The sequence below is a fragment of the Haliaeetus leucocephalus genome, unplaced genomic scaffold (genome assembly GCF_000737465.1).
Source record: "Haliaeetus leucocephalus isolate CR32 unplaced genomic scaffold, Haliaeetus_leucocephalus-4.0 Scaffold195, whole genome shotgun sequence".
Classification (NCBI taxonomy): Eukaryota; Metazoa; Chordata; class Aves; order Accipitriformes; family Accipitridae; genus Haliaeetus; species Haliaeetus leucocephalus.
In genome coordinates this window covers 5,526,767-5,549,172 of record NW_010972631.1, presented here as the reverse complement: position 1 = coordinate 5,549,172, position 22,406 = coordinate 5,526,767, and the positions used below count along the sequence as shown (strand labels likewise).

Sequence of the window (22,406 nt, the reverse complement as noted above, 5' to 3'; positions counted from 1 at the left end):
GCTACTGGGTTGCTCCACACCTTAATACGCTGGGAAAACACGGTAACAGGTCAAAACCGGCAGAAACGGGACCGCTTGTCCCAGAGGACGTGCCCCTGCACCCCCTCCGCCCCAGCCTTCCTCAGGGCTGCCACCTCGCCCCCTTTCCGCGACGGCGGGAGGCGACCCGCCCCGCTAACTGTCATGGCGGACCGCCCTCGGCGGGCGGCAGCGGGACTTCCGCCTCGGTACCCATCATGGCGGGAAGGCGCCCGGGAGCGGAAGGGAGGGCGTCACCTCAGCGCCTCCCCGGCTGCCGCGGGCGTCGGTTGCCATGGTGCCGTGAGGCGCCCGCCGCCATGGCGCTGCCCTCGCCGCCCCCGGCCCGCGTCTTCGCCGAGCTCCTCCCGGCCCCGGCGCCGGTCCCGGCCCCGGCGCCATCCGGGCGGGAGGTGCATGTAAGCGGCAGCGCGGAGCTGAGCGCCGGCCCGGACCGGGCGCGGGTGTCGCTGCGGTTGGGTAGCCGAAAGGAGGCGGCCGGGGCGGCGCGGAGCAGCGTGGCCCGCCGGCTGGAGTACATCGCCCAGAGCGCCCGTCAGCGCGGCGTCCCGGTGAGAGCCGCCGCTCGGGGGAGGGAGGGAGGGAGGCAGGGGGGGTCCTCCGTGGCGCCGGGCTCGGAGCGGGGGAAGCCGGGCTGGGGCAGCCCTGAGGGGAAAGGCGGGAAGCCGAGGAGTAACGGGGGGTCGGGAGGGCGCCGGGGGCTGCCGTGGCAGCCCGCCTGCGGCGGGGAGGCGGCAGGGTCGCCGGCCCCGGTGGAAAAAGTGGAATGTGGCCCCTCGGGGCTCTCCGACGGGTCGGTCGTTCGGCGTCTGAAAACCGCCCTGCTTCGACTGTTTCGCCTGCTGGTGTGGTACGGCCTCCTCACGGACTGACGGCGGTACACGGCGGCGTCCCTTCACCTACGCGTCCGCGGGAGTGGCGGTGTGACTGTGGGATTACCACAGCGTAGCGGCCGGCGCCTACGCAGCTTTTTCCTCTTTTTTCTTCCTCCCTTTAAGTAGAGAGGTATGAAAGGACGCGAGGCGTGATCAAGGTGGCTGAAGTGACAGAAGCCCCTTGTGGACTCAGAAAGTTCCTTGACCGTAATACGGTTTTTGGCCTCAGGAAGTCGTTTTGTGGCAACGAGAAAAGCACAGTCTTGCCTTGAAAGCTTTGTCCGCGCTGCAAATGCTCCGTAAGGGTGGTACTTGTCCTAGCAATCGTGCTGCTGATGGTTTTGGATTTTATAAAACGGTTTTGGGCAGTGTTCCACACCTAGGACCCTTAAAAACACTACAGAGCTGATCTTTGATGGAATAAGTGGTTGCTTTTGAAATTTACTTACCGTTGGAGCCCCCTGGGAAATTTGTGCCTTTTTAGTGTATTCACAAACAGGCCGGGGAAAAGGGAGGTGACAGACTTTGCTATCAACACCAAATTATTCAATGTAGTAAAACCGAAAAATCGCAGAAGGGTTTAATGATACTGCATGATGTTACAGGGGAATTCAGTATTAGTAAATGCGAAGTAAGAGAGTAAGTTACTTGGCCTGAACAGTGATATGCTTACAGTGAAATGGCATGCACAGGTCTCAAAAGCTGCATGTGTTTAAAGATAAGAGCTGGCTCCAACTTCCCCCCCCAACCCCCAGGATTTACTGTTTTCTTTTAAAACTGATGGTGATGCTGTCTTTTTTTTTTTCTGTAGTAGCCTAGTAAAGCATTTGTTCAGGAATAAAGAAGAGAATTAAAAGGGCCCCTTAACCCCTGATTTAGGAAAAGGTGATATTGCAGCTATGGGACTAGAGGGCAAGGAGACATGGAGGCTGCTGTGGGCTAGCCATGTAATCCTGCTCCCTGCATTTTTCCCCTTTGCACAGTTGGGTGCGCGTCTGTCACGGGGAGCACGATTCTGTTGCCATCAGAATTACTTGTTCAGTCAGAAACCACGCATTTTTGTATGGGATTACAGGTTGAATGCATTCAGTTTCTATTAAGTGAGTTAATAGGAGTTTAAAGTCAGAAGACAAGGCAACTCATCATGCATTCATTTTTATTAGTAGAGAAAATTATAAGTTTTGTACCCACCACCGTGGTGACCTATCAGATCATGGGGTATTTTTCATCCTGGCTGCAATTAAATAGCTCCTCAGAGTGTGGATAGGTAAGAAAAGATAGTTGCAGATATTTAACCTACAGTGAATCCGAATAACTGACTTCAACGTTTGATGTGAGCCTGATTGAATTAGGATAGCATGGAGCATTCGACACATGGCGGATGGCACACAAAAGGAGTAGGCAGGATGTGAAATAAGTGAGCGTGCTTTAGAGGGGCTCTGTGCACTACTTCAGGCTAGAAAAAAGAATTGCAAAATGAAGTATGACCTGGACAAACAAATGGTTACATTTGGGTATATGCAGTCAGATTCAGAAATGTAATGGGACCAGGTAAGCAGTGGTGGTGTAACCTAGGGGGAGAGTGGACTGTTTTTACAACGTCAGAGCATTCAGTGTCTTATAATAATTTCACAGTAATCTTTTGCTGTTTCAGAGATGCCATGCATTGGAGAATGGAAATGTTAGTTTTTTCTACTTACTTGAGGGACTGTGAAATGCTGCTTAAGTTGTGGGTTTCTCAGTGTTAGCAAAGTGTTAGCTCTAGGGAACTCTGAGAAAAACAACATGAAGTTTTTTGGGGTTTGTTTTTCAGAGTAGTTCCCTGCGGTATAATTTTTAGTGCTTTGTTCCATCCAATTTTAAATCACTCCACTGCTGGAGCTTTTATTTGCCTTGTAGCTTTTCTACTGACAACTCTCACTGCTGGCAATTTGTTCTTAACTGCATTTGCTAACATCACTTGTAGCTAATACCATTCTAGACCACTGTAAAATTAATATCTCTTCACAATCTCCATACAGTTCTAGTTTTTGCAAGCTTATCTAAGGCCTCTTTAGAAATTGGCTGGTAATTCTATATATTTATTTTTAATTAATCTATAGAACAAGTTCCTTAACCCTTGTTGTTGCTATCATAGGAAGGCTGTGAGATCAGAAGTGCATAACCTTTGCAGCAGCAGCAGCTTGCATTAGCAGCTTGTCAGGATGCCTGGGGGCAGCACCTAATTTCCATATATATTTACACAGGATTTTAATCAGAAATAGATGCACATAGTAGCATTTATTTATAGAGTGCTGTAAGTATATGCAGCACTTCAGAGCACAGAATCTGCTTTGAAGGCTGCAGGGAAAGTAAAATCAATGGGGAAACCAATCTCTCTTACTCAGCCCAGCTGCTCAAAAGTAATGCTTTTTTTCTCTTTCTCTAGAAGCAAACTGATTTTATATTTACCACCTGTGATTTATTTGGGGAGTGGTGTGGAGATGACATTTGTTTTCTTTACTCACTGTATCTAACAATTGGCATTGGCCATCTTGTTTAAAAATAACTGTGATATATTTGTTGTACCGGTCAGAGTATTTATTTAACAAAATAAACCAGTTCACAAACTATATCCAGTTGACTCTAGCTTAGAGTTTTTCTGTAGTGGGATGTATCCTTGGATATATGTGCAATATTCTCCATATTTTGAGCTTGTTATTTAGGAGTCACAGTTATGGATGCACATCCATAGTCAGTGGAAAAAAAAAGATTTTGAAGTTTTGGTCACTCAGTTACAAAATCTTCCAATTTCAATATCTCCTTGAATAGGAAATGTAGAAACCTGCATAAGGCATCACCTTTTTTAGAGTACTGTGTATTTTAAGAAATATCCCAAAGTATCCTTACATTTGCTGAGTACAAATCTAATTTTTACCTTTCTTAATGAATGGACATTAAGCAGCAGAAACTTCACCGTAGATTTTTAGGCTGTCATTCTGTCCGTCTAACGCCAAACAGAAGAGGCAGAGTGAGAGGATGAGAGGCTGGGGCACAGGTACCTGATGCCGAGCTGGGGTACACGCTGACCGTAGGTGCTGATCATCCATAACTGTCTGGGGACACTATGATGGATGGACTGTTAGGAGATATGAGCATACATCAAGACTCTCACTACCCATTTCTTTAGTACTAAGAATAAAAACACTATGTTGAGGTGGAAGAAGTGAACTCTTTTATTTGTTTAAATACCTTCATTTTTTCATAATGGAAAGTTATACTGGATATATCAGTGCAAATGTACAAGTAAATTTTAAGACTTGTTTCTGGGTGTCTCTAGATTTTTTTATTTATAACTACACATATCAGCGTAGCTTACCACAATGTGCATTAGTGTATGTTTCCAAACTGTAAGCACTTTCCCTTGCTAAGGCTGGTCTTGTGTTTCATAAAAAGGTCTCACAGGTTTGTTAACTCAGTGACTGGGAGCAGAACACATAACTTTATCTGCAGATAGGCTTTTCTCGTAGTGTATTGTTATATAGCTGTCTCCTTGAAGTGTGCTTTTGCTAAATTACCTATTTAGTCTTTTCCCTGTTCTGGGGAAAGGAGTCATTCCTGTAAACAGCGATGGTGTCGTGAGGGTGGACACAATGCTCCTGTGAAGAAGATATTGTTCAGAAATAGCAGATAGGGAGGAGGAAGGGCTATGTAAGATTTTGTTCTGTTGAAAAGAAGGAAAATATAAGGCAAAGCACAGTTCTAGACTTGATATTATAACCTCAGTGGGATATTGACTGTCTTTTTCATTTTTGTTTATAGAGTACCTGCAGCAGTGATGGTTCATGTCACTGCTGGCTCAGAAAATAGGCTATATAAGCAGAATGCAAGTGCGATTCTGTTAAGGATTGTTCAATGGCTTCTGGGGTAATTGAGTTATCACGTAACAATGTTATATTTATTTAATTTTCGTACTGTGATTCTTGGCCCACAGATTTAGAAAATAGAGAAAGTTATTCCAGAAGTCCAGAATACCTGAGACATCAGAAGTGTAGCTTTCCTTAAGTCACAGTAAAAACTTTTTTTCCTGTGGCTACTGCAATCAAATGGATAGTTCCTCAGCCAAAATATGAACAGTAGGCATAAGCAGTAGGAAAAAAAGCCTTTTGCTTTTGATGTAGTTGAAGTCCTGATTCCAATTTAAAATTCTATCATCACCTACCTGTCTTTTCCCTATCTTTGTCCAAACACCCCCTGAACAGGAACGAAGTACCTAACAGAAGATGTATCTCAGGAGGCCACCTTGTTATGACTTCAGCAATTATTTCGTCAATTTATCTTCAATAACACGTACAGCTACTGTCAAATCTGGTGGGATAAAAATTAGCTGTAAGGGAAATTTTGTAATAGATGGCACAAAATGATCTTTCACTCCGATTGCATTGATCTTGCAATAGTGCCTGGAGCCACAGGATGGCACTGTCCTTAAATACACGGGGAGCTTGTGGAGGGCAAAACCAAATCAAAAGACCTTAATCCGTTCAGCAGGAAAGAACTTTTTTTAAAAAGGATTAAGGAGCGGGGACAAGGAAAAACAAATGCACTTTTTCTGTGTTTGCTCTAAAGTTTTATTACAGTATAGTTATTTCTGTAAAATATGAGTTGTGGAAGAAAGCTTTTCTGTGCGGTTATTTCTATGAGATACATAAGAGCTGTAGAAAAACGTTTCTTGTCAATTGTAATTGGATTCTATCATAAATAGTAAGATTGCTCCATTTTGTAAATTAAATGAGGAGTTGGTGCTGGACTGACTTGAGCGCTCTTTAGCAAACCACAGCCAGTCACACTGCCAAAGTACCTCAAACCTATGACTGCAAAAGGGGAAATATGTTTTTTAGGGACTAACTGGCTCTGATCCTTGCCCTTGCTAGAAGAGATTATCCAAAAATAGGACTGTTGTGCTTGAATATGAGCACTGCCAATCAATCATAAAATTAAAATTTCAAAATTTCTTTCTTGTAGGCTGCTGTGCAATGGTAATTATGGATCTAATTTCCATATGATATTTTAAAAGGAAAATGCTTCTCATGATTAATGTCATTTATATAAAACTTAAGCATGCATGCTACATGATAAACTTGAAGATTTGAGCCTCTGTAGGAAATATTCTGACGCAAAGCATCTTTTGAAATGTGTCGACACTGAAAGCAAATACTGTTTTCCTGTACAAATAAATTTAGTAAGTAAAACTTTTTCAGCAATTGGAAGGCTTAGTATCTGCTTTCCTATGGTTCCTGGGTATTAAATGCAAAGTTATATTTATAGTTAAATTGAAAACTGTGCTTTTTGTTGTGTTATAGTAATTCTACAATAAATTGTTCATCCAACTACTGTTTACTGAAGAGCAAAGTGGGTGAAAGAAATGTGATTGTTACACTGCTAGCAAGCTGGAAATATTCAGATGTAACTGGAGTTATTCTGTATCTTAGTTCAGTGTCTTATTTATAAGTCTTAACAGGATTTGCTAGTGCTCTGTGCAGCCATTATGTTGAATAATGTACCTGCTGTTAATGCGAAAGTGTCACTGGTGGAATAACCTCTTTTAAGGGTTACCATTCTTGCCAGAATAACCAGTGCTCAGTCATTGTTCACATCACCTTGCTACAAGCTGCTACTCTTAAAATATCTTAAAATAGGGGCCTGAAAAGCACTTCTCACATACTAACTTTCTGAAAACAATTGAAGCTTCTAGTTTTTTGGACCAGGTGAATTTACCGTTACACACTGATACACACAGCTTCTAGCTAGCAGTCACTTTTAAGACCTAATTGTTTTCTTCAAGTGAATAGCAGCGAAATTACATTATAGAGCTACTGTATAATTTACTTTAAATAATGTCAAGAAGTCTTTAACACCCAGCTAATTCTTAACTGAAGAGATTTGCATGGAAAATTCCAAATTTCTGTTGCTGAGCCATAAGTAATAAGCCCAAACAGTTAAACTTTTACAGGACGCCATGAACATATATTTCCAACAGATGGTTAATTTCTGTCTTTTAAGATTATATTCTTGTACTTTTGTTTTAGGAAGAAAATATGACTGTAACAGAGGATTTCAGTAGAGTAGAAAATACTTACCAAATGGAAGCAGAGGTATGTATTCAACCTAACCAAAAATAATAATAAAAAAGAATAAGAAATGTTGCAAGGACTGATGAAAAATTGCAGACTGTCTTTCCTCATACTGAGGAGTAGATGTTCTCTACGGTAAAGGCAGCATAGTCCAAAGAAACTACTGAAGGACTGCAGTTTAAAGCAGAGTTCAGCTGCAGTCTTCTGTTGTGTGCAGAACCTGTTTTCTGCTACTGTAATATAAAAGGAATTATTTTCTTGTCAGATTAATATGTGCTTTTTAAATATTACATGATGCTACAGAAGGGAATATTTGGTTCTGGGGCTCCAAGGTGGTTGTTCTGTGTCAGTGGAAGCTCTCCTTCACCCATAGCCCTTCCTGCCCTCTGCTTTTTGCAGGGAGTTGTACTTAGGTGATCAGGTGATAGGTCAGTTCAGAAAGCTGCTCTAGTTAATAACTTTTTTTTTCCCAGGTTAGCTTTTCTTTTTTCCACTATTTTAGCTCCCTGAACTGGAGGCAATGCAAGGCAGAGGACAAGAGTGGATGGGGGACAACAGTGGCATGGCAGCCCTAATCTAGATCTGTTTAAGCCACAGTTGAACAGCACCTGGACTTTGATCTATTCTACACGACTCTGCCATCAGCTTGCTGCAAGTAAAGCAAAGCTAATTGTTTCCTAGGTAATTGACTTGGAATTCTGTAGGTGAAAAGTGCTGCGTGAACGCTAAATATTATGGGAATAATCCCATTTACTTCCGAAGCAACTCAAGGGAGCATATTTTTGCACATTCATGCTATAGTAAGAAATAAATGCTGTGCTGGAAACATTCACTGAGGGAAATGATGTGTTTTCAGTCAATGGATCTTTTTAGAGCATCAAACTTTAATCACTACCCAGCAAATTTACAGATTCTTATGAAGTAAACCTGGAAGCCTGCAATAAAATGATAGCTGTTTCATAGAGCTGTTGTTTACAATCCCCTAAAACAGGGTTCATCTTTAGTTTGCTTGCTTTAAGGCATATTCTCATGTAAATAATAGCAATAAATACAGAAATAACAATTCAGATAACAAAATTTGGATTTCAAAATGAGACTTAAGATACTTAAATGGTATGCATCGGTGTCCTGAATGACTTTAACTTCAAAACATAGACGCCTACTATCATGAAAGCTTAAATCACCATGTTTTTTAGATGAGCTGTACTTAAAAATTAATAAATCTATATTGAATTATTAAATTATTATTTAGGCTACACACAACCTTAGGCTTACAATTTCAGTCTTAATTGGTAATTTAACCAATCGTCTCTCTTCTGCTATTATTTTTTATACAACAAAGATTGTACGTGGAAAGCTAATCACATGGATTTAGTGTTCATTTGTAGGCAACTTGGACCAGCTGCAATTGCTGTTCAAAAGTTGTATGGTTGCCTAGGACCTGGGTGTCAGAACTTGAAAAATCTAGCCATAGTACTGCTGGTTTGGCTGCCCTGTACACTTAAGTAGCAGTATGGTTGCTCTTTATGCAGAGATTAGTTTCTCCTTGCTTCCCCCTTTATGTACGTACTTGTTTCATTAGTGCAGCTTCATAAACCAATGAATTTCCATTGACCAGTGTGTTTGCATACTTTAGCAATATAAATGAATTTAAAATTAACTTCCATTTGCTTCTTTACTAGAGAGTTTGCCATTATATTTGTGTTATATGTAAAGTCATGGAAGTCATGCATTATTTCATTCTATAAACTCTTTTTACCATTTGTCTACTGAAAGAGTTTTTAGAAGACTGAAAAAATTCCAGACAAATAGCTATTTTAAGGTACAATTAAGAATTCAAGATGTGCTTTCAACTGCAGGGAGATAAATTTTAATTCATGCTATAACAAAGGAAAATACACAGAAGAATGAAGTTGTTTATGAGATCACAAAGCTCTGTAATTTCTTAATCATAATAGTTCATTTATTGCATAATGATCTCATGGGATGAAGATTATGTTGGTTTTGTGCATTTCTTAATATACTTGCCTCCTTATAAACCATAACTTCTTGTCCTTTACAGCCTTACCCAGACCTTATAATGTCCATAATGGTTTTTCATACCCTCATATTCCTTTTTTTACACTTTTTAACCTTAATCATAATTTTATTGAAGAATTTGAAACACTTCTTTGCACCTTAATTCTCAGGTATCCTCTGTAAATGTAAGTGGAATTTATTGTATCTAGCTCTAAATGAAAACTGTGATTTTTAGGAGGAAAAAAGAACAAAATTCACAGCTATTGCTCAGTTGTTTTCTGCCCCTGAGGGTATCTGATTACATGCTGCTTTTTTAACAACAAAGTTCCTGAGTGCCCAGAACTGCCCCAGTCTGAGCAGCTTATCTCTTGCCTTAGACCCACAGTTCTTTTGTTTGATCATTCTATGTCTCATCCCCTTGAGGGAACTAATCTTGTAAACACTGATAGCCATCTGGAAAACACTATGACAGTCCTCATAGTGAGACTTTCAACTTTCCACAAAATGCGACTATGACAGTTTTTTGGCAAAACACTACAAGAAGATGTGTGCTTTTTATACATGGCAAGAACTCCCACTAAAGAAAGAAATCTAGGTTTAGGCTCATCTTCAGTCTTTGTTCAAACTGGTACTGCACCTTCCAGAAAGTGATCCAACCCCCAATTTACAGACAAAGGGTGTGCAGCTAAGATTAAGATGCAGACCTGGTGCAGTTTTGCACAACAGGTGTGACCCTTTGTTGTTGTAGGAGATGGAATTGCCCTGCCACTCCATCATGGTCAGTTTTTAAAGCCCTATGTCAAGCTTTGGCTCAGCTGTGTGAAGAGCTACTGAGCCAGTGCAAGGATTCAAGCCAGGATGAGGTACATGTACCGCACTGAGAGGCTACCAAGGGTAACAAGATGTGTGCATTAATTACTTTGTGATAATTGTCGATATCCATTTTTTACCTTGCCCTGTATATGAAGTAGCCCCCTCCTCTCTTGCTGGGAGATTCAACTTCCTTGAATTACCTCATTTTCCACAAGGTAAATCTATGGTATGCACACAGGAAGCTACCGCAGTGCAGCTGACATGCCATAACTTGGACTTCTGCACCATACACATTTATTGGGATACATTGCTGTAAGGACTGCAGCAATCACAGGGGTGACTGTACGTCACAGGGAATTTGCTTTACCACAGCTTTTTTTCTTGCCCTCCAGTTGAAGCTGTATTACTGTGCAAAAAGAAAAGGAAAGAGTCAGGGATAAGAGAGAAGGTGAGCCTGACTTGGTGGTGAGAGCACTGTACTGGGAAGTGAAGATGAAGGTATAGTCCTATAAAAGAGTTTGGGACCCAGGATTTCTGATTCCTGAATGCTGTAGCAGCTTGGCATCATTGCTTCCCTCGTGGTGACTGTGCTCTGCCACAGAAAAAGGCTGGCTCCTGCCTGGAAAGTCACCACCTCGCTGGCACTTCCCCACAAAGGCTGTAGGGCTCTGGATCCAGGGCTGATAGTGATGCCTGCTTTGTAGCACTTGGGAAAGCAGCTGAATTCCTGCTGCATCTGTATTTAATGTTTCTTATTGCGAAAGCCACAAACCGCTAGATGTTTAAACTGTTTTTGATCCAAGTCTGAAGTGCCCTGTTCTCTGTAGGCACTGGAGTGAGTCTTCAGCCAATACAGGGTTTTGAGCCTGCTGCAAGCTGGACTGGGCTAGGTTTAGTTTAGTCTCATAGTTTAGGTTTCTTGAACCTAATGCTTGGAATTAAAATCTAATTGTCCTTCCTGGACAGTGGTTTCCATATCATTTTACTTGGGCTTCTGCATAATTAACATCTAGTAATCTAAGTAAGGAAGAGCCAGGATGCATCTAGTCACATGTCCCAAAGAGCACATTCATGCTTCAGATTGCCTACATACCAAGAACGCCGTACTTCCTGACAAAAGAGCATTTCTTAATCCTCAATTTTAAACCGTTTTATGAACTTTGTTCTGTTGCAAACCTAATGATAGACTCTAGGGCTATATAAAAGTGTTGTAAGTAAATAAATGTTGGAGTTATATACAGGACTATTATGCTTAGTTAGTTTGTACATATCTGGCTTTATACTGGTTTAAATACAAGTGTTGAATCATAGGGGAAAAATGAAAAAAAAAAATTACTTCTGTGATGTCTGTGTTCACTCCCAGGTCTGTATTATATTCAGCGATTTTGGAAAAATGCAGAATGTTTGCAATCTACTCATTGAAAAGTTAGGAACCTCTGTTACCATCAGTCCACCTCATTTCTACCATACACCAGAAGCTGTAGACACCCTTCGGTAAGTTCTCTCTCATGTCACAAATTTACACTCTCTGATAACTGTTAATATGAATACATAATTTATACTGTTTGTAATAGGAGCAAATAGTTTCCTTCATACCTATTAAAATTTATGTTCAAAGATTTCAGTATTTGTTTTAAATATAACTTACAAATTAATGCCGTTCAACCTAGAAGATACAGCTTGTTCTTTTTACACTGTCCCTGTGCAAAAGTAGAATGTAGTAAAAAACATTTTTCCACTGATTACCATTGGGAGTATAATCTACTGTGAATATTAGGTCAACAGAATTTGACTTTGGTTACATCAGCAAGTATAGATTTAATTTGTATTTATTCATAAAGGTACAAGTGTGTTACCAGGTGTTGATAATTCTAAGTACCCTTGCCAATTCCCATTACTCTTAGCTGCTGACATGACCTGAAAAGAACCATGTACGGTGCCTGTTCAGCACCGAAACATGGAGCTCATGGTCTTGATATTTTAGGCGTTAACTATTCAACGTCCTGCTTCTCACATTGGCAGGGCAGAGAGAAGTTTAATCTTGGTTTGGGTTTTGCCTCTTTAAAGAAAAGAATCATGCCTGCTCCAAGAAGCAAAGTCAACTAGCTGCTGCTAATGTTCTGGAGATGTCGGAAGTGTATCTGTCTATCTCAAAGGCATCTACGCAGGAGTCTGGAAATCAAGCCAGTGAGGTTTAACGTGCTAGTATGCCTTACAGCTGGGCCACCCAAACGCCTGGAGCAAGGGTTGAACTCTTGCTCTGCACCACACACCACAGATGCCTGCAGCATATAGGTGTTAGAAATGCTCGACCCTAGCTGATGAGGATGCTGATACTCCCTCCGCACACTCCTCCCTCAAACTCCAAAACTACCACCCAGAAGCTGGGAGAAGGTGATGTGCCTTACATCTATGCAGATAGAAAAGCTGAGGTGTTAAAAACAAAAATGCTTGACAGGAATACTTGTACATCAGTTGGCCCTGCTTGTTATTGTGCTGCTTTTTCTACCTCTCAGCCGTCAAGTATGTGTGGCAGCTGTTGGAAACACACGGCGGAAAGCTCAAGAAGTCTGTCGACTGTTTGGCCAGTCATTGGGAAAACCTTTATTAATAAAAGAAGAAGAAACAAAAGAATGGGGAGGCCACATAGACAGTCATCTATCGAACTCCCCAGATTCACTGACCCTGCAGGAAAGAATCCAGAATGCTACTGCTTATGCTTCTTGTAGAGTGTTTGCTGTGTTTGAGATAAAGGGAAAAGAAAACAGAAGACATAAGTTGCTCTAGGAACTTTCAAATCCTACACATTTTCTTAATAAAATTTTTATGCTTTGAGGTTTTTTGTTGTTGTTTTTTTTACTTTATTCTTATGGGAGCAAGTATTGTTAAGAGAGGCTATTAAGAATGAGGTTTGTGTAGTAAGCCAAAGTAGAGGATTTCTTAACATATCTGTCCAGGTGCAAAAAAGTAGACTAACTCTTCTCTTCTTTGCCTGTGTCATTTGAAAGCAGCACAATGAGTACTGCATTTAGCTCTGGGGCCCCCAACATAAGGAGGACATGGACCTGTTGGAGCAAGTCCAGAGGAGGGCCATGAAGATGATCAGGGGGCAGCAGCACCTCCCTTATGAAGACAGGCTGAGAGAGTTGAGGTTTTTTAGCCTGGAGAAGAGAAGGCTCTGGGGAGACCGCATAGGAGCCTTCCAGTACTTAAAGGGGGCCTACAGGAAAGATGGGGAGGGACTCTTTATCAGGGAGTCTAGTGATAGGATGAGGGGTAATGGATTTAAACTGAAAGAGAGTAGATTTAGATTAGATGGAAGGAAGAAATTCTTCACTGTGAGGGTGGTGAGGCACTGGAACAGGTTGCCCAGAGAGGCTGTGGCTGCCCCATCCCTGGCAGTGTTCAAGGCCAGGTTGGATGGGGCTTTGAGCAACCTGCTCTAGTGAAGGTGTCCCTGCCCACAGCAGCGGGGTGATCTTTAAGGTCCCTTCCAACCCAAACCATTCTGTTATTCTGTGCATGCTTTTGTAGAGTAGACAAAGTATTGCAGGATTTACCTACTACAGCCCTCGCCAGAAATATTTCAGTTCCTGTTGCCCTTCATTTAGCTCTATCCCCTAAAATTAAGGTTACAATTAATTCTGAAAGTACAGCTCTTAACTGTTTAGCTTCTTCCTCTGCCCCCTGTAAAAGGGCAAGATATTTGATGTGCAAAACCTTTCGTACTCCTCGCTGAAACTGGGCTATATTTAAACCTTTCCTCCCAAAGCTGGAAGGAAATTAATCCCCATCCCGAGTCATGGTAAACTGAACATGCAGTCTGTTTGCTTCTAACAAAATGGATTGTTCAATATATAACATGCTTAGGAATGTTTTATTTCATCATAGGAAAAAATATACATTAATTTTATCCTGGTGTCGTATTTGCTCAAGTTTAAAAAGGAAATAGACAAGTATTTCAGTCATGAGGATAGTTTTTTTTCAACCATGGCTGCATAATGTATTTTGATCCATCATATCCACTGAAATAGGCTTTTGTATCAGGGTGATATACCTGAGAAAATGATATTTCAGTTGAATAAGCACCAGAATTAGCAATAAATACAAACTGATACTTAAAAGAATCATTAAAGTTACTACAGTTAACTTTTTGAAAACTCCTGATTAGTTTTTAAATACATTACGTACATAGAGTTACTTTCAGTGGGATTTTCCATGTACCTTAACCTAATTTATGTCATCAGAACAGTCGTGTTCTCAAAGTACTGTACAAATGCTGAACCCATCTATCTCATGAGATACTACATGCTAGATCTACACCAGCATTGATGTTTTGAAGTTGGCACTATTTCTTATTGAAGTAGTTGCCACTCATTTGTTGCTGATAGAGCTATTTGTTACTTTTTTCAGCTGGATCAGTTATCTAATCCAATTAGGCAGCAGGAACAGTAAAGAAGTTGGGGAAATGCTGAAGTCACACCAAGTTGATGGCCTTAGGTTCCACGATGTCCAACTTGAAGGTTCAAATCCACAAAGGGCAATCCAAGTTACATGCTGTGTCAGGATGCAGAAAGCCTGCAGTGAGGGGGTTAGGACAAGTCTAAGCATTTTCCCATTAGTCTCAACTCTTCAGGAAATTGCCTATTAGGCTGTAGGAAAGGCTGAGTGAGGGCGATCCACAGACCTTTTCAACTTGAGATACAGGTATGACTCACCATTTGCAATTAATTGCAACTAGACAACTTTCAAATACCTGATTTTGTGAACTTGTTACCATCAGTTCCCCTAATCTGTGGGGAGAATTAGCCCGTCATGCAGGTGAATAAAGCAGTCTGATATCCTAAAGGCTAGTTTACGCAAGGTAAATGTCTAAGGTGAAGTATCAGTTTCTCCCCGTGGACTATAAAGGAAACGGAAGGTAGCCAGCTGACAGACTAATGAAAGGTGCATTTTTTAGACACATAAGTTAGAGTGGTGAGAACCCAGTTTTAAATACTTGTGACACTTACCTGAGACAGCATAGTTCCCGCTCCTAAGTCAGGCACATTAGCACATTTTGTATTACAATCAGTGGCTAAAAAAGCAGCAAGGACTGGAACTAAGTTTCTCTCAAATAAAAGGGGTAATAGTGTCACACTGTTCAGCCCCATCGATTGAGGGGGGTCCTTTATGTGCAGTGGCACAGTTTCTAGAAAGAACATGGAGAGTCTTCAGGCCAGCCTAACTTACACCGTTCCTCTCGGGGGTTCTCCTGAAAGGCAAAAGATGCCAATTTGAATCTCCGGTGTTTGACTAGACCAAGCATCTCCTGTTAGATGAATGGTTCAGCTGCTTGCTGTTATTTTAAATACAGATACTGCCACTATCTACTGTTTAAAAGAAGGCATCCACAATAGCACTGGATCACTTGCAAAAAGCTGTTTGTATGTGGCATGCATGCTTGAAGGCTGTTTTCCAGATCAGTCTCAGCAGCAGCTGAGCAGGAGCTGATTGAAATTCAGATTTTTCAGAGTGGAACTGAAAAACCAATGTACTTTGCTAGAGCCAGTACAGAAAGATTAAATGACTCGTCCAACTTTGATAGGTCAGTGAAGTCCTAAAACAAAAGTCCATGTCTGCAACAGCCTGTACATAACAGAAGTCTTGTTGCTAAAACGCTTAAAAAACTAAGCAGTCAGATACTCTGAAGTAGGCAGTACCTGGCTTTGGTCATTTATCACCTTCCAAAAACACATACTTGAAAGTAGAGCAGTAATTTGTTTATCTGCTTTCTCTATTAGTTTGCACTAACTTTGCAAAATAGACAGTATCTATTAAGCCAAAGGTCAGCCAACTTTTAAAGGCACAGGATAACAAACAAGTTGGAACTGAATAAAAAATGAATACTGCCTCTAATCCCATAATAATTGTTATCTCTTCCTCAGGAATGTAAGCTGTAGATTTGCCAAATCCATTTGCTTTGTTAATTAGAATTCAATAGTGAGGAGTATCTTTTAGATCCTGTAAAAATAGAAGGAAAATAAATAGCCTCAAGGGGAGGTGATGACTGAAAATTGCATTATGTAATCAGTTAACTCTCACCAGGCATACAGAACCTAAACCCACTCCTTATACACATACAGCAAATTCATTTTTATGATCTCACTAACATCAGTTTGGAAAATTAAATATAAAGCAATCAAACCTGTAATATGTGAAGTTCTTGGCGTATCTGAAACATTTTTTAATAGTCAAGATTTTAATTAACATTTTCTCCCATAGATCTTGCAAGAAACATGACTTAGAATATCCCTGCTTTTTGTATATAGGTCCTATAAGAATTTGTTAGTCACCCTTCTTCCTTCACAAGTGGCAAGAGAGAACACCGGAGAGAAAGAGGCAAATTTGGAACATAATACCACCTCTGACAATCTTGGTCCTGATCCTGGACAGCACTAAGGCAACTGACATGTTCATATAAAAATCTTCCAGCCAAGAAAGGAAAAGTATGGCTTACTATTATTTTTACAGTGCCTATGAAAACAAATCGTGGGCCAGGGTCCCACCATGCTTACTACTATCCATAAACATTCCTGCCCAAAGTAACCCACAATCTAAATACAAAAAAATGGTGAATACAGACAGATAACTGGAGTTTATGAAGCAGTTTGTATCGATCAATGTGACAGGCAGTGGCCTCTGCTCAACAATTTAGTAAAGAACTGAAAGTCAGAGAAAGGCAAGGAAAAGTTGGGCTGAAAGCCTGGCTAATGTTTAGAGGGGATTTGCAAGGACCGAGCTTAGTAGTTGCCTTGCAAAGGTCCAGAAGGCATTTTGCATAGCTGATGCATGTAACATGATAGGCAAAGGCAAGTTAAAAAAACCCAGAAGACACACATTTAAACCACGTCACGACTATTGAAATTAAAAAAACAATAAAGATGAACACAAGGTCACTGGGAGAACGGAACAATATAAGGTACATAAAAAGAATCAGAACGCCATAATGGGGAATTCATGGGTGTTCAGTTGGTGACAACAATACTGAGAGGAGAAAAGGAGAGGAGAAAAGAAAGCAAGGATGCAGGTGTTTTAGAAGCCAAAGATGAGTGGCAGGTGGATAAAATTACAGCGGGGAAGGAACAAAATGCACAAAACAGGACTGAATGTCTGCTCCCAGCTGAACATGAATTCTCTGCTACAGGCAGAGTTTCTCATTTTTTTCTCATTTTCAGTCCTCTTTGACTTAATGATCAGTGCCTTCCTGCCACTTAAGCAGCATGTCAGCAGCCAACCCACAGAGTATGCAGCACTGCATTATCAGACCAGCACTGTCAACAAAGATTTAGCATCTGATTTTCAAATACAACAAGGACTTAAGCTAGAGAATTTCAAAAGCTTCAAGAATTGTAACAAAAATAAGTTGTCAAATAGATTTACATTCCAAGTATCCAGATCCCCCAAAACATTGCTTTCTAACTGAAATTCATTAAACACAAAGGATTACTTGCCTTTCTTAGGTGCAATGGAGATGTTACCACTTATTGATGATCAGATAAAAGATGTTAACAGCGCCTCAACTTTAGTAACACACCAGGAGAAATCCATTCAAACATTGTAGGTTCACGCTGCTACTGTAAATACAACTCTGTATTAAAAGTGAGTCATCTTAATTCGAGACGTGTCCAGTACAACCTTGACCAGCGAAGCTTAACCAGTCAGTGGTGCAAAAGCAAAGCTCTGCTGGGACAACAGCGCAGAAGAAGTGGAGGTACCGCTCAGCTGCACAGGTGATATGGGGCTCTTAAGTATTTTCCATTAAGTTAGCAGGAAGTCTGTCTGTAACAGTGTTTCTGAAGGTTTTTTAACCTGCGTTATTCTGTGTATGTATTACTAAAGCAAGAGTTTAATAAATTCAGACCTGTTTTGCTGGAGGATATTTGGTTGTAGCCATTCTTCTGGATTGTTAGCTCTTGCATCCCATCCAACAATGACTCCCGAAGAGCCAAATCTTTTGTGAACTATGACCTGTCCCCCACTGAACTGAATATATTCAGGCTTTGGACTGTGAACATGAGTTGATTCTAGTTTAACAAAGAAAGAGACTTAGCAAGGATAAGTGTTTGAGGAAGTATATTAAACATTTAAACAGAAACTCTTCTGACTTCTGCCAGAAGAGAACTGACAATTAGACTAATAGGTGAAGACAATTAGACTAATAGGTGAAGTAAACAAGGGAACAGGTACTTTGTTTTTTTCCCCCCAGAATATTACCGTGATATTTGACAAAGCAGCATCCACTAGGGCAGGCATTTTTCTATTTGTATGCCTTTGGTATTACATAGGAGTCTTAACAGAGTTTTGGAAAGTATAAACACATGTATGTATTAACAATTACTTAAGCCTTACAAACTATTTTACAGTGCTTACACATACTAACCGATTATGCCATTACTTTTCTCCAGTTTAGGTCACAGAATTCTTCTATTCAGTCTGATTGCAGGGAATTATTTTTCCAGAGGCAGACTGATCAACTGCTTCTTTTTCTGTTTATGAAGTTGATCTAAATCAGTTCATTTCTATCAAGTGAAAGCTATACCACTGTTTCATACATCAATACAAAACAGGCACACTCAGATCTATTCGATAAAATAGATACATACATATAGTATATCATATTGATGCTGTTATACAACACAGGGTGAAAAGGCCTTGGATTTTACATTTTCTGTTTTGCTTACTGAACATTATCAATAATGTTTAGAGAGAAGGAGAAAAAAAGAGTACCATTTACAAAGTATGTAAGGAAATCCACTGTAGAATACCATATAGATGACAATACCACAAGCAAAATCCAAAAGGATTGCAAAGACTCCAATACCTGCAAAATAAGAATGGAATGGGTTTCTGCTTCATTTTCGCCACTTTTAGTTTTCTTTTCTCCATTGTACCAATTCCTAAAATGTAAAATTAATAACCCAATATTCAAACAAGTTCTTTAGAAACTGAGTTTTAGGATAATTGGTCTTCTGATTATTACTATCTTAAACATTTGTCTGAACAGAGGGATACTGCAAAGCCTTCGATACAAAATTCTTCACAGTTTGAAGCCCAGATGAGAGTTTTACATTAAAACCACTTTTAAGAAAAACACAAGAAAAAGAAATTTGTTCCAACAGGAAAAAGAGCCTGAATCTAATTTCTTTGGATATGTAGCTCTACAGGTGCATTAGAATTTTTCTGGTTTTCATTGCCATTGTGAAAATGAGAAAGTGTAAAGAAACTATGAGCAAACTGAACATTTCCTGGGGAGGGGGGAGCTTTCAAATATTCCTTCTGCTGGCAATGTAACAGGAGCAGTCTATGAACAGATGTATTTGGGTTAACATTCTCCATCCATACCAGTCAGCAACCTGTTGGTGCCAAAGAACTATAGGTTGTCCTAGTCTCTTTCCTCTTTTATGGTGTTCACCAACTTTCCCTCTTTTCAGTCTTACTCCCTTCACCCTGCCTGGAAGAAGTAAGAGCACGTTTCAGAACCGTGCAAACAATGTTTTTTTTAAAAGTCTTGGTTTAGCTCAGATCTGTAGGAAGACTTAAGGTTGACAAATACCTTTTAACAGAAACAGGAATGGGCAAATATCGTGACTTGTCAGACTGCATTGTTGAAAACAGCAGCTAATATAGTATGTTTGGAAGGTCTCAAATGTCACTGTATTTTTAGGATAACCAATTCTTCACATTATAAGATATTCAGAAGACACAAGCAGCTCCAGCTATATACAAATAATCAAAAGATCATTTGATCTTTGAAAGCTTTATCTTTAGATAGATATGCCTGGAGCTTTCCACGAAGCTGCAAAGCAATTTATGGTGAACCTAAGAAAAGCACGGTTTCTCTTTCCATACGTACACCATCCCCCTAGGTTTTCCTGGGGGCAAAACTAGGTCTGAATCTTCCACAGTTCAGAGGACTTGACACCCTTGATTACTGTACATGGATCAATAATAAAGGATTTTTGAAACTCCAAACAAGGTAAAACCTTTGGAGTATTTCCACTGTACAAGAACTAAATCTCACAGACAAGCCCTTTAACCTCCTCAAACAAGTCCAAGCAACTGTCTTCTTAAATTAAAATGGCGTATATATAAATGGATATACTTTTACTTTTTCTAGACCAACTCACTGTCACGTGTCCAATAATCAAATTTCACCTTCTTCCTAAACGCACAGATTTCCCATCTGCATTTTCTAACTAAATTTCAAGTCTTCTTGAACTACCATACGCAGCATAAGATGTCCATCCATGTTGTAGGATCTGATCCTACAAACGCATAGCTGCTTACAATCATTAATATGGTTGATTATCCTGACTTCACAATCAGATAAATTTAAGGTGGAGGATAACATGTACAGAAATACTGCCATGATTTACATTTAGTTTCGCATGGAGTTCAAATTGCATGTTTGTGTAGGACATAGGCACAAGTTTTTCTTAAAACTGGTAGAAGTTCCAAATCAGTCTCAACAAGCAAATGAGAGACACCTCCTCTTTGTTACCTACTTCACTCCTACAGCACACCTTCCTGTTAAGAAGAGGCCGTGTTTGAAACTTATCCTTAAGTGTAGACAGTATGTAACATCCTACCTTGTCTGTGATAGCCACAGAGTTAAATGATCTGCCCACGCATCCAGACTCAGGTTAAGATTTCGTAAAGCTGCTCCAAGGGGCAATTATCCTTCAGTAGTAAAAATGATCATTGCATTGTTTTAAAAACCTTCTCTAGTATTTTATATATATATTTTAATACTTAAACTTTAAGGCTTCGCTTCTGTAGTGAACAGGAAAAAGAAGTCAGTGGCCAGGAACAAGTTCACGACCACACAACCAATGCACTACACAGGCTGTATTGTTAAAACCAAGTCACAGAAGTCTCTCTTTGCATGGTTCATCTTCAAAATACCAACATTTGCAGTGGTTACCACTATCAAATATTTGGACCTGATGTAGTATTCTCCACTTTACATTTGGAAATAGATGGGGGTGACCCTGTCAAGATATACTTCTTAATTCAACGTCATACCAGGACACTGTACTTACTCTTGGGTTTGCGTGGCAAGGTTTTGGTGGCGAGGGGGCTAAAGGGGCTTCTTCTGTGAGAAGCTACTAGAAGGTTCCCCTGTGTCCAACAGAGCCAACGCCAGCCGGCCCCAAGCCGGCCCCACCGCTGGCCAAGGCCGAGCCCATCAGCGATGCTGGTAGTGCCTCTGGGAGAACAGATTTAAGAAGGGGAAAAAAAACCAGCAACTGCAGCTGGAGAAAGGAGTGAGAAGATGTGAGAGCACCAGCCCTGCAGCCCCCCAGGTCAGTGCAGAAGGAGGGGAGGAGGTGCTCCAGGCGCCGGAGCTGAGATCCCCCTGCAGCCCGTGGAGGACCCACGATGACTGCCTTCAGTAACGTACTGTGAAAGAGGTTTTGTTGGTCAAGACTCTGTACTGAGTCATACTATGCAAGCAAACCTATTTTAACAGTAAGTGTCAAAAGGTAATGGAAAGTTAGAAATAGTCTTACTAATCAAACACTTCGTTTCCCCCTTTTCAAAGGGACATAACCCATCGTAACATAAATTGGAATGTCCAAAAGCAAAACGAGATTAAGGCACAGTTGTGCACTCAGGCAGATCATACACAGATTTTTATGTGAAGAAAACAACGGTTGTTATTCAAATTTTGAAGGACATCTTTAAACAACTAAATACAGTCACATTAAGCCACAAAAATGTCTGAGGTATGATCTGAATGTTGTTTTCGCGGAGGAATGGCCAATGCGTCCCACCCACACTCCAACTTTCCAGGACAAAGCGTCATTGGGGATGAGAATGAGAACTCTCTTATAAATAAATACGGTAAGGAAGGAGAGACTTACAACCTTTCTGTTATTTGGATGCGCCGAGCAGAGTCCGTTCTGTACCACCGGGACATGAAATAGCGCGCAGGAAGCGCAGACAGTGGCACGATTCCAACAGGAACTTTCTTCAAAGACGCTTCCCTGCTCTCTACTCTGAAAAGAGGAAGGGGGAAAAAAAAAAAGAGAGACAAAAAATGCAGCCGTCAGCTTTGTTAGCTGTGTAGTACTTCAAAGTTTCCTTCAGATTGTTTTGTTGGTGCACAAGACAATATAGAATCTGCACACACGCATTTCTCTTACAGCCAGAGCACACCTAAATTAGGCCAAACGGCATTAGATTTGAAGGTACTTATAAAAAGCAACAGAAGACTATAGCAGACTGCTTCACAAGACAAAGCAAACGGAAACCTGGTTAAGAGTTATACAGATATCTCTCTCATCTGGAAACAGAAAAAAGAAAAAAAAGGAACCAGGAAGCTGTATGGTTGTCCATGGACAAAATTCATTGTGTTGCTTTATCAAGTGCATTAAACATGTCCAACATATCAGATCGATGGCCTCAAGAAAAATCTATTTACATTCAGTGCTTGTTGCACATATGACAGAACAAAGGGGAAGGCGGGGGGGGAAAGGGGAAGGGGAGGAAGGGGGGGAAAAGG

General features: G+C 40.6%; 1 protein-coding gene across 1 annotated transcript; it reads left to right on the top strand.

Annotated features, from left to right (window-relative positions):
* The first annotated feature begins 307 nt into the window (after positions 1–307).
* Positions 308–12,686, top strand: IRAK1BP1 (interleukin-1 receptor-associated kinase 1 binding protein 1). The gene is made up of 4 exons (XM_010565761.1): positions 308–590; positions 6,980–7,045; positions 11,220–11,350; positions 12,373–12,686. Exons 1-4 carry the CDS (start codon positions 339–341, stop codon positions 12,641–12,643), a joined length of 720 nt encoding a protein of 239 aa, XP_010564063.1. The 5' UTR covers positions 308–338; the 3' UTR covers positions 12,644–12,686.
* The last annotated feature ends 9,720 nt before the right edge of the window (positions 12,687–22,406 follow it).